This window comes from Coregonus clupeaformis, chromosome 16 (assembly GCF_020615455.1).
Source record: "Coregonus clupeaformis isolate EN_2021a chromosome 16, ASM2061545v1, whole genome shotgun sequence".
Classification (NCBI taxonomy): domain Eukaryota; kingdom Metazoa; phylum Chordata; class Actinopteri; order Salmoniformes; family Salmonidae; genus Coregonus; species Coregonus clupeaformis.
In genome coordinates, this window is record NC_059207.1 from 52,074,370 (window position 1) to 52,086,165 (window position 11,796).

The 11,796-nt window shown below is 44.2% G+C and overlaps 2 protein-coding genes across 3 annotated transcripts; one reads left to right on the plus strand and one right to left on the minus strand.

Moving 5' to 3' along the window:
* On the minus strand, positions 1 to 8,111 carry LOC121584226 (zinc finger protein 366-like). Its single transcript, XM_041900055.1, has 7 exons — positions 7,975 to 8,111; positions 5,615 to 6,658; positions 5,005 to 5,172; positions 3,723 to 3,873; positions 2,809 to 3,000; positions 1,444 to 1,618; positions 1 to 1,308 (listed from the first exon to the last, which is right to left on the minus strand). Exons 2-7 carry the CDS (start codon positions 6,652 to 6,654, stop codon positions 467 to 469), a joined length of 2,568 nt encoding a protein of 855 aa, XP_041755989.1. The 5' UTR covers positions 6,655 to 6,658; positions 7,975 to 8,111; the 3' UTR covers positions 1 to 466.
* Positions 8,112 to 10,280: 2,169 nt separating this feature from the next.
* Positions 10,281 to 11,796, plus strand: LOC121584227 (isotocin-neurophysin IT 2). Of its 2 annotated transcripts, none has more exons than XM_041900057.1 (4): positions 10,281 to 10,344; positions 10,575 to 10,696; positions 10,947 to 11,151; positions 11,290 to 11,796. In XM_041900057.1, exons 2-4 carry the CDS (start codon positions 10,577 to 10,579, stop codon positions 11,433 to 11,435), a joined length of 471 nt encoding a protein of 156 aa, XP_041755991.1. In that variant the 5' UTR covers positions 10,281 to 10,344; positions 10,575 to 10,576; the 3' UTR covers positions 11,436 to 11,796. The 2 variants fall into 2 exon arrangements, with proteins under 2 accessions (XP_041755991.1, XP_041755990.1); XM_041900056.1 differs by having other exon boundaries at positions 10,282 to 10,344; positions 10,572 to 10,696.

An 11,796-nucleotide genomic window follows, 5' to 3' on the forward strand; every position in this document is an offset into this window, starting at 1 on the left:
TTAACAACATTTGAAATATATATTTTTATCACACCATGAAAGGAACAACCAATTTTGTTTATTTTTTCATAAAATGCAACTAACTGGATTTATGTCAACTGTGTCAGACACCATAAAAGGCATTTCATTTTTACAATTGTTGTCCCACAAGTGTTTAAAGGTCTTGATTGATTAATTCTAACATTAGATTATTAAAATATGTAATACAAATCTCCAAACTTCTTTTTGTTTGGTTATATAGCAATATTAAATGCTCCAGGGATAATTTCGTTAGCATTTTGGCATGTTTTTCTAGATTTAAAACAACATTTATAAAGCAAACATTATCTCTAAGGTCTTGCGGGAGTGTGCGCTACACCAGTGGCTTATTTGAGTTACTACTAAATTCTCTCCCCACCCTTTTAGAATAGCTCTCAACCCTCTTCTCTTCAGCACAGTAGCCTATTCACTAGTCCTACTCCTCATTTCACTGCTCTGTAGAAGAGGAACTGTTACTATCGTTATAACTCCTTACACGTCTGTATTCTTCCCTGCTAAAATAACGCCTAAACTGCTTTCTCTGTTCTTCCTCTACCCTGCTCCCAGCTCTCACCAAATCCTCCTCTTCCTCCTCATTAGGCCTTATGGTTTTTGTTAAGACCCCAGGGTCTGAGTGGTAGTCTTTTTCACATGGTTCAGGTGTGTCCATCATCTCCTCGCCTGGGTCAGAATGGTACATCTGGTCACCTATCTCTAGCTGGTCTGGGTCAGGCTGATACAACTGGTTACCTAACTCGGAATCTGAGTGGTACATATGTTCACCTGTATTACCTGACCGTGGGAAACACAGCTTGTCACCTATATGGTGTTCACCTGCCTCTGACTCCATTTCATATGGCTGGTCACCTAGCTCTGAGTCAGAGTCATACACCTGTCTACCTGTTACACACTGGTACAACTGTTTATTTGCATCACCTGGCTCTGACACAGGCTGATGGACCTCGTCACCTGCCCCAGGCGGGTACGCCTGTCCACTAGTCTCCATATCCTGTCTGTACATCTGTTTAGCTGTCTCAGACCTGTACACCTGTCCCCCAGTGTGGTGCTGGTAGACCTCAGGGCTGTACTGGCTCCTGCTGTACATGCTCTCCTCCTCATCCTCCTCCTGACAGGAGCTCCCCAGGACGCTCTCCCCGTCTGACTGGGAGAGGCGCAAGCTGGGCCGCGGCCGCCTGGGCTTCTGGGAGAGGTCAAAGGGCTCTTCCTGGCTGTAGCGGGTCAGGAGACCCAGAGGGGCCGACAGGCAGAAGCGCCCCCGCCGCCTGAACACTGAGGGACAGAGACTCATGTTACAAACTGACTGGCTGATTCTGATTTAGCTTCAGGGTAGGAATGTTGTAGGATGTTTCAATGCAGGAAGGGAGGAACCATAAAATTAATTCCTCCATAGCCTTTAGTAATTACCTCTTGCATCCAGGCCCCTATCCATGATTCCATGTTTGACTTTCATGTGGCGGGTGAGGTTTCCCTTCAGAGTGAACTTGCTGGGGCAGTAGAGGCACTTAAAGGGCCTACTGTCAGAGTGCAGGTGCATATGGCCCATCAGGTTATGCATTCTGTTGAACTCCTTCCCACACAGCTGAAAACAAGGAAAAACAAAAGAAAGAAGTCAAATATGTGCTCACGGACAAACCAATAAGTTTTTTTTTTTTAAACGAATATGGAACAGATTTATTTTCGGCCTAAAAATACTTAATCAGGGTTCTAGGAAAGAATTGTTAGTGCTTGAAAGCAACAGACAGATAAGTTGATAAACCAAAACCAGCATTTTGGCAAAGACATACTGTAATTATTCCTCAAATAAATCATTAAATAGCAACTATTGAAATAGTTTGTGTACACATTCCTTAATTACAATTTGGAAATTCCATTATTCCTTGAACCACATCCGTGGCAATTCATGGTGTAGTAAACACCATTCAAGGACAAAACTGCACGCCATGCAGTCTAAAACTGTGCTCATTGATTGAACTTTCCTTTTTATCCAACAACGAATGTGTTAGATGACTAATCCTCTCTGCACTCAGAGCTGTAATCGGAGCTAGATGTACTCATGAATGAACGTGCGTGTGCACACACACAAGCACACACAAGCACACACACACAGAGGAAGCTGAAGCGAGACAGGGCCAGAAGAGTAGGGCTGGCAACTCCTGCGCTGTCCTTCCTCTGCATTCTTTTTTTATTAGGGTGGTCCTTTCCTTCAGGAGGAGAGAGGGACTGTAAACTGTCCAAGAGGACCGTGAGAAAACAGGAAGCGTTCCCTCCAGCAACAGAGAAAGCGAGATGAAATCTATTTGCGTGGCCCATTCTCCCGGGAGGCTGGGGGCCATTGTTAGAGAGGCAGTTTGTGCAGCAATATCCTTCCTATGGACGAGGAGGGATCTCACTGCCAAATCCCCTCTCTATCTGCTATTTGCTCATCGTCTCAACCCTCCTACTGGAGAACAAGGTCACACAGTGTGGAGCTGCTTCAGAGTGTCTGTTGGCTTCATTAGTTTAAACGTGGTCCCACTTAACATTATAGTTCCCCAATGCTGGAAGGGGGGCCCCGAGTGAAAAAGTAACACATGTTACAACCCTCGTTCAAGTAATCAAGCAGGTAAAATTAGTCTGAGATGCAAAAAGACATGCAAGGCAGATAGCCTATAGTGGTACTATTGACATGTATCCACCAGATGTATTATCTTCAGATACCCTGGCTTTAAAAGGAGTTGTTGCATGTTGCAACTGAAATGTCATAAGAACGTTCACCATCAGAACACTCACCTTGCATTTGTAGGGTTTGATGTCAGAGTGGACGATCATGTGGGCCTTGAGGGTCTGTTTCTGGACAAAGCTCTTGAAGCAGAGGTGGCACTGGTAGGCCCGGATGTTAGTATGGATCAGGATGTGGCGCTTCATGTTGGCCAGGAGGGTGAACTCACGACCACAGATACGACACTTGTGCTCCTTCAGCCCCTGAGAGAAAGAGAGAGAGAGAGAGAGAGAAAGAAAGAAAGAAAGAAAGAAAGAAAGAAAGAAAGAAAGAAAGAAAGAAAGAAAGAAAGAAAGAAAGAAAGAAAGAAAGAAAGAAAGAAAGAAAGAAAGAAAGAAAGAAAGAAAGAGAGTAATTTATTGTTGTTTGTTTAAATAACCATCATAGTGGAACATTTTCTTACATCTTGACAAGCAAGTCCGTCAGGGACAAGAAAGACATTGCAGCAAAATGTGAGCATGACAACAAGAGAGGGGATGACTTGTATCATCTTTTTTGTTTTAATAATAGGATTCTCACAATATTACATGCCTGGACTACTGTTACTGTAACAAGCACTCACATGTGTCCTGGCTTCGCCATGTAGTACTAAAATACTGTTTGAAGCAGAAACAATGATATGCAATGATGCCCAGTAGTGTAAAAGCCATCATACTGTCATGAATATCCTATAGCAAATGAAAAACAATAACAACCAAAACCATTTCAAGTCAACAAATGGAAAGGCCCCTGATGTAGGCAAAGTGTCATGTCACCAATCAGCTGATGCTGTCAACAGGTAAAGCCTACCTTAACACCCACTGACCCACGCTTCATCTCCACAACACAACACAACCTAGCCCTGTAAAGACATTTTCATCCTAACATACGTTGACATTAGTGGACATTAGTACTTGGACAGTATGAAGACCCCACCCAGCCTTACCTTATGTGTAAGTGTGTGTTGTTTGAGGTGATGGGACTGTATGAACTCCATGCCACACTCGCTGCAGATGTATGGCCGGATGTCTTTATGCTTCATCATGTGGTTCTGCAGCTGACTGGGGTACTGGAAGCTCTTCTGGCACTCACTACACCTAGATAGAAAACAGACATTCACTACACCTGGACAGAAAAACAGACATTCACTACACCTGGACAGAAATCAGACATTCACTACACCTGGACAGAAAACAGACATTCACTACACCTGGACAGAAAACAGACATTCACTACGCCTAGACAGAAAACAGACATTCACTACGCCTAGACAGAAAACAGACATTCACTACGCCTAGACAGAAAACAGACATTCACTACGCCTAGACAGAAAACAGACATTCACTACGCCTAGACAGAAAACAGACATTCACTACGCCTAGACAGAAAACAGACATTCACTACGCCTAGACAGAAAACAGACATTCACTACGCCTAGACAGAAAACAGACATTCACTACGCCTAGACAGAAAACAGACATTCACTACGCCTAGACAGAAAACAGACACTACACCTAGACACAAAACACAAACTCACTACACCTGGACAGAAAACAGACATTCACTACACCTGGAAAGGAAACAGACATTCACTACACCTGGAAAGGAAACAGACACTCTAAAGTGGCTTGGATTTCCTCCCACTACCTTGGGAGTCAACAAAAAGTTGCATGCATTAAATATCAAGTTCAAGTTCAAACTGAATATTAAAGAGATATTCAGCCACTTGATGAAAATGGAGGTCCAGTAGTAACTGTACATCTTATTTATTAAAATCGGACACATTTTGGCATTAGAGCCTTCATCGGAGCGTTTGCTTATACCAGAGACCGTCAAAAACATTTACAGTTTTACTGTATAACTGTATAATCATACTGTATTAGGCGCATACCGTAGTAGACGTGTAGCCTTAGTTTTATAAGGACTTTTATTTTAGTGTTAGGTACTGTAGGTCTTTTGAGTCTTTGGGGACTTTTATTTTGAAAGCAATATTATACCCAGAGGCACCTGCGCATGCACGTGTCGGGAGAAATAGATGTCCCTGGCTGCTTGGTTGTCTTGGTCTGGAAACAACAAGTAATAGTTTCCTGTAATAATCCGCGTTTTATTTTTCGCTGCCGAGCCCACAACCAGAAATAAGGGTAACAGATGTATGAGGTAATGTGTTTAAACCAATTTTTGTACACTTTCTGGTTTAAAACCCATCTGGTGTTTCTGGGCATACGTACCTGTAGAGGGTGGGTCCTCTGTGGGCTGTCAGGTGTCTCTTGAGCTGGGCCAGAGTGGGGAAGTCCAGACCACACTCTACACACACGTTCTCCTGGCCTTTCTCATGCTTCAGCTCATGGGCCCGCAGCTCACTAGGATAGGCAAAGCCCCTCCCACACACCCCACAACTGGAGAGGAGAGATGAATAGATGTTTATTGTCCCAATATATTTTTTGTCTAGCAGAAAGTAGACACTAACTTGCATGCATGAATCAAGAGTAATGAATGATCATATTTATAACTATTCCTGAACTTTAGTCTATCTTCTTAAAAGAAAATTCCACCCAAAAACTATATTTGGGTATTTGTTTCATTAGTCCATTGTTGATACCGTCCCAACATGTTTTGCATGTCAGCAATCACATTTTCAGAAATACAGCCGGTATGATGCATTTTGCATCATATGGGTGGAGTTTTCCTTTAAGTTTGAGTCAAAGACTGAAGGCATGTAATGTAAGGTCCTTGTTAATTAAATAATTTTCTTAGTTCTCAACTAGACTAACTAAACAGTATATCCTGGATGTGTGAAATGGAACAGACAGTCTAGACAAAGATCATCCCAGTACTGACCTGTATGGCTTCACATCACTATGCTGCATCATGTGTCTCTTCAGGTGGCTGGTCTGGGTGAAGGCTTTGTGGCACACCTGGCACTTGTGTGGCCGTGTGCCCTGGTGAGTAAGCAGGTGTGTGTGCAGGTGGCTGAGCTGCTTGAACAGCTTCCCACACAGGTGGCAGCCGTGAGGCTTGATCCCGCTGTGGCCCAGGATGTGTGTGACCAGGTTATACTTGGAGGTGTATGACTTCTCACATACACGGCACTTCCAACGCTTCTGGTCTCCCCCTACATCTACGTAGTAGCTGTCGTCGATGTGGATGTTGAGACCCAGCTTCTGAGCGCTGGACATCCCACCTCGGGGGCCTCCGTCTGGGCCACGCCGACTAGGTCTGAGGGCCTCTCTGGGGTAGAAGGCTCCAGGAGAGAGGTGCATGACAGGCCCAGGCATGAAGAAGGGGAAGGGGAGGAGGCTGGGGTGGAGAGGGGGAAAGAACGGGGGAGGAGGGTGGTGCAGGAGGAGAGGAGAGGGAGGCCACACAGGTGAGGGGCTGATTGGTTCCTGTTTCACCTGCACTGGGAGGCCCATAGGTGGATCATACCTGGACAGAGCCCTGCTGTGCAGCTGGAGCCGGGTCAGGTCGATCATACCTGGGATGGGCATGGGAGAGGGAGAGAGACGCGGGTGAGGAGGGAGGGAGAACGGAAGGTGGGAGAGATCAACAGTCCTGGTGTTGCCTCGACGCTCCACCTCCTCCATGTCTCCAGGAGTTGGGGATTTGGAACCCTCCATTTTGAGTGGAGTTCTTTTATGTTTTTGGGAGCCTTCCCTCTGGGTGTAATGGATGCCCTCAGAGCCAATGGGTTGATGGTGAGTCAGAGGGCTGAAGGCGGCGCTGTAGGCCTCTCTGGTCTGGGAGAGGGAGTGTTTGGGGGGGTTCAGGTAGAATGGAGGTTGGCTCAGGTAAAGACTGTGGTGAGAGACAGGTCTCAGGTCTTCCCTAAGAGGACTCCTCTTGTCTGGTCTGAAACCTAGGACTTCTCTGTTCATCATTTACCTGCATGGGGAAATACAGAGAGGAAACCAGTTATTTATTTAAACTATTACAATATATTTACCATAGAAATGCTTCTTCAAGACCTGAAGAATAGGAAACAGCACTTAATCGAGAGTTATAGTGACACACCTATCGTGATGCACACCTACTGCACAGGTAGTAGTGACAACACAAATCGCTGTCCTCTGTTACACCTCTTTAATCTGTCACTTCTCTCATTTGTGCTGTCATCCCTTCTTCCTCTACCATCCATCCCTCTGAAATCAGGAACTAACGTTTACCTCTCCCTCCCGCTCACTTTTCGCTTCTCCCCCTCTATCTGCTCTCTGTTCATCTTTTTGCACGGATGGTTGGAAGGTTACTTCTCCTTTTGTCTTCCACTACTGCTCTACATATGATCTCTTACTGTGCTTTAGAGATCCACATGTTCCAAACAAATGGACAATTTGTAGGTCTGCATACTCTGCATTCTCTCTGAAGAGCCAATCAACTACATACACTAAAGAGTAGCCTATGTATGATCAGATTAATGTTGGAGTTTTTGTGGTTATGAACTGAAGACAGTTGGTGTGAGAGAGAAAGGAGATGAGTTGTGATAGAGTGAATCAGACAATGGAGATGAGTTGTGATAGAGTGAATCAGACAGGGAACTGTTCGACTTCTGCAGAGCAGCTAAAAGAGGAGGAGCAATACTGCTAATAATAAGGCTATTTATGTAAATATAGTGTGTGGGTTTCTGTGAACTGCTATCATTCTACAGCAGTGGAGGCTGCTGAGGGGAGGACGGCTCAGAATAATGGATGGAACAGAGCAAATGGAATGGCATCAAACACGTGTTTAATGTATTTGATACCATTCCACTAATTCCACTCCAGCCATTACCACGAGCCCGTCCTCCCCAATTTAGGTTTCACCAACCGCCTGTGTTCTACAGAGCAAAACCAGTGAGATCTTCCAATGTTGATAGGGCTAGGGAACCGGATGGTGATGGTAATCATAAAAGATAAAGATTAGGTCACAAATCAATTATTGTTCATAGAAAGAGACAACAAATAGTCTACTCTAAGCTTCAATGTGTTATTGCATTCAAAGTGTGAAAATAATATAATGATGTGAAGTATACAATATTACAGTATTATACACAGAACATGGTACAGTATGGAAAGACCCCTCTGTGGCTCTCCGTCTGTATGTCTGCCATGCTAGTGTGCATCCCCAGTGAATACAACACAACTCACACATTAAAACAAAAGCCCCTCCTCATCCCCCTGCCATACCCTACCCTGTTAGTCCTCTGTTGGATCTGAGGGACTCACCAGCTCAGTGTAGCTCAGCCTGTCTGTATTCTCCTCTGTACTGTGGCAGTAGTGCAGTAGCTGTGTACTAGGCTGAGGTACCAGCTCCTGTGCCTGTCTCTCTGGCCACTCTGCTCCGCTCTCGCCCTGCTGCTGTCCTGACAATGAGCCACCCGTCCACGGACAGCATTTGAAGTGACTTAAGAAAGAGAACAGGAACAATCACTTTGTTCTCATTTTTCAGATGAGTACCTTCGGAGAGAAGGAAGGAAGGGAGGGGAGAGGAAGTCAACAAGCCTAGTGCCTTCCTGCAGAAAAATAAGGAAACCCTAGATAGACATCTTCATTTCTCTACAAAATAAGGATTTTACTTTGGGGGTGACTGGATGAGGCTTGTTTTTAACAATTAAATAGTAGTACAATGCTGTTTCAATATTGTGCATTCATTAAAAGGCATGCAAGTCTAGGAGAGGAGTTTTAGACTGTCAACACCAACAGTTCTGGGAGTCACTTTCACATTCCTGCTTTTCCCATCATGCAGGGTTAAACATAATAACACTGTATGTAGCTATGACATTAGTTAGTGCAATAATGGCTTCAGGAAATGTGTTTTGTGAAGCTGATGAATGCTTTGTGAATGCTCATGGTTAGGTTATCATTTCTATTTAGAAAGTTTAAGTGCCATGCTGACATGTCTTCAGGATTCCAAGTCGTTTAGACACAAATCTAAATCAAAGTGAAGCTCTGTCTGATTTTACATATTTTATATTAGGGTATCAATGTAATGACTAGTAATATTAGAGTATTTCAAGGTATTCCTTTGTTCATCTGGTCTGCTTTACCCTCTTGGGTGATGGGGAGGTTTTCTGCAGCATAAACAGAAGGATTGAGTTGAATCATGTAGGACAGTGTAACATGTAGTGAGTCAATACAGCCACATGGCGTTGGAGAACCTCACTGCACCATGGGAGAAGAGCTCAGTTGTTGGCCAATATGTCTGACTGGTAGTCTACCAGGTGATAGAGCAGCAACACTATGAGTCTCTTCAAATCATCTTTAAAAGTGAGGAAGGATGCACATAAAACATATTTGAACTGGGCCATCATCAGTCTCTCAGTCAGGCCTATACTCAAGCATATAGACAGGTTTTTGGCAACAACACCCAGACTTTTCTTGTCTTACCTCACAATGATTCATCATACAAGAGGAGTGTTTACTATCTCTGAAAGGTTGCAAACGATGATGTCATCTTATGACACGTGTATGTACCAATCATCTGACGTAAACCAATTTGTATAAATCTTGACCCTGCCTTTCTCCATCAATAACAGGATTACTAATCCGGAAGGCACTAATTGAGCTCATCTCATTGGAAGAGTGAAAATCCTTTAATAGGAAGCTGATTACCATTGTCTGTGTTAATGGACTCATTAAATCAATTAACCTAAGACCTCGACAATGTGTACTAAATCCTTTTAGATATTAGCAAGTTTATCAAGGTGACATATCAGGTATATCAGGAGTGTGTGTATGTGTGTGTGTGTGTGTGTGTGTGTGTGTGTGTGTGTGTGTGTGTGCATGCGTGTGTGTGTGTGTGTGCGTGTGTGTATACATTTGACCATGATTGTGTAATCATATTTATGTAATTATGGACTACGATAGCTGCATATTGTTGCTTTTTAATTAGCAAACCAAACAAATCTGAAAAACAAATCTGAATTTGATTTGAAGATTAAGTGATGCTTCTTGTTTCATAGCCAATAAGATCATAAAGTGCATTGATAAGAGATCCCCTAGTGGAGAATATCAGTAAGGTGTACAAATATGTCCAAATAGGTCTTATCCAACCACTTTATGATACTGCTTCCCAATCCTTGATCTGAAACCTATAGGATGTAGCCTGCCAGTCTGTCAGATAGTCCGCTGACACTGAAAAACACTGCTCACTGAAAAACACTGCTCACTGCTCTCCTCATCTTTCTTATAATAGGCCAAAGGTCTAGGTTCAACAAACCTCCCCAGCTACAAACTAAACACTTTCCCTCTGTCTCATTCTTAACCCCTCTCCTCTCTCACATGCATGGTCACGGACACAGGCCCTGCACTAATGACTGTCTCTGTGGCTTGGGCCGCGCCAGGCCACTATATGACTGTACCACTGGCCAGGCCTCTGCCCAGCCCAGCACTAGCAGGGGGAAGGGGGAGTAAGAGAGGCTCATTAATACACACCTTAAGTGGTTGTCAGGGGTCCGTGTCACTCCTGGAGAGACGGAAGAGGGTATATAAGAGGTCTGGGTGCCACTGAAGATATAGAACTTCAACATTCACCTGGGAGTCACTCCGAAACGAACAAACGCATTCGCCTTGTGCTGTACATCGGGAGATCAGCAAGTGAGCTTGTCTCTGTGGATATGTGTATAGGTGTTTGTGTGTCAGTCTGTCTCTGTGTTGTATGTCTTGTTTAGTTTGTTTAGATATCAGTGTTTCAGATTTGTACGATATTTCCATTTGACAGTGTAAGGGGAATGTTAGACATAATATTGGGACTCTTCTCCGTCAATGTCTGTGTCCTTCTCATCCCTTTCGCTCTTTCTATTCCTCATCTATCATTCTCTCAGTAGAGATGACTGGAGCCGCCGTGTCCGTGTGTCTACTTTACACCCTGTCTGTCTGTTCAGCCTGCTACATCTCCAACTGTCCCATCGGGGGCAAGAGGTCCATAATGGACGCTCCACAGCGCAAGGTGAGCCGCAACTGAATCTGTCTATATCTAGACTATTTAAATATAATGTGTAAATAACAGCTATGATTTGTCTTAGAGATGCATCAAGATGAGTAGAGGCAAAGTGGGGCTCTGTAAAAGTACTGAATTCTGAGATTTGACAATTAACCGTTATCTTCATGTAAAAGGGAGCAAGAATGTTGATAAGAATCTCTTTTTTTGGAATGATGGAACAACCTCATACCCGACTGTCCCTTCTCTCCCCCTGAAGTGCATGACATGTGGACCAGGGGACCAGGGCCGCTGCTTTGGCCCCAGTATCTGCTGTGGGGAAGGGCTGGGCTGCTGGATGGGCTCCCCAGAGACGGCACGCTGCATGGAGGAGAACTACCTGCCCACCCCCTGCCAGGCAGGAGGGAGACCCTGTGGATCTGATACAGGACGCTGCGCTGCACCGGGAGTCTGCTGTGACTCAGGTGAGGGCACATCAATCCTATATTTCTGTGATGATCCTTGTGGTTATATACCACTGAAATTGTTCTAATAGAGTGGTGGATACAATTCTGTGCTTTCTGACTTGTGTATCCTGCTCCATCCTTTATTTTGTATCTCAGAGGGCTGCAGTGTGGACCAATCTTGTCTGGCCGAGGAGGAAGGCAACAATCAAATCAGCCAATCAGAGGGCAACGACTCTGGTGACGTCATCCTCAGGCTCCTGCACTTGGCTGGCCACACCCCTCCTCATCGAGTCCACCAATGAGCTGCAAGTGACACCAGGGTTCCAATCACTTGAGAGATAGGTTGATAGGATTTGTAGTTCAAAGTTACCTAGTTGTAGTTCATTGTACAACCCACCTATTTCACCCACCCATTTACTGGCCTCCTTCTTCAGTATATTGGCAACCTCAGTGGATGGGACCTAGCTAAGAATTTAACATTTAATGTATTATCAAACACTGGAGTTAAATTCTTAGTTAGGACCCTGAGCACTCCTCTGTAGATTGCCTTTATATTGCATACTTAAATATTGTAGCTATGTACTGTATGTATAGAAATAGCTGTAATAATTATTACACGTGTAAAGAGTTCAAATGTGTATGTTAATAAAGCTTGTGATAGTA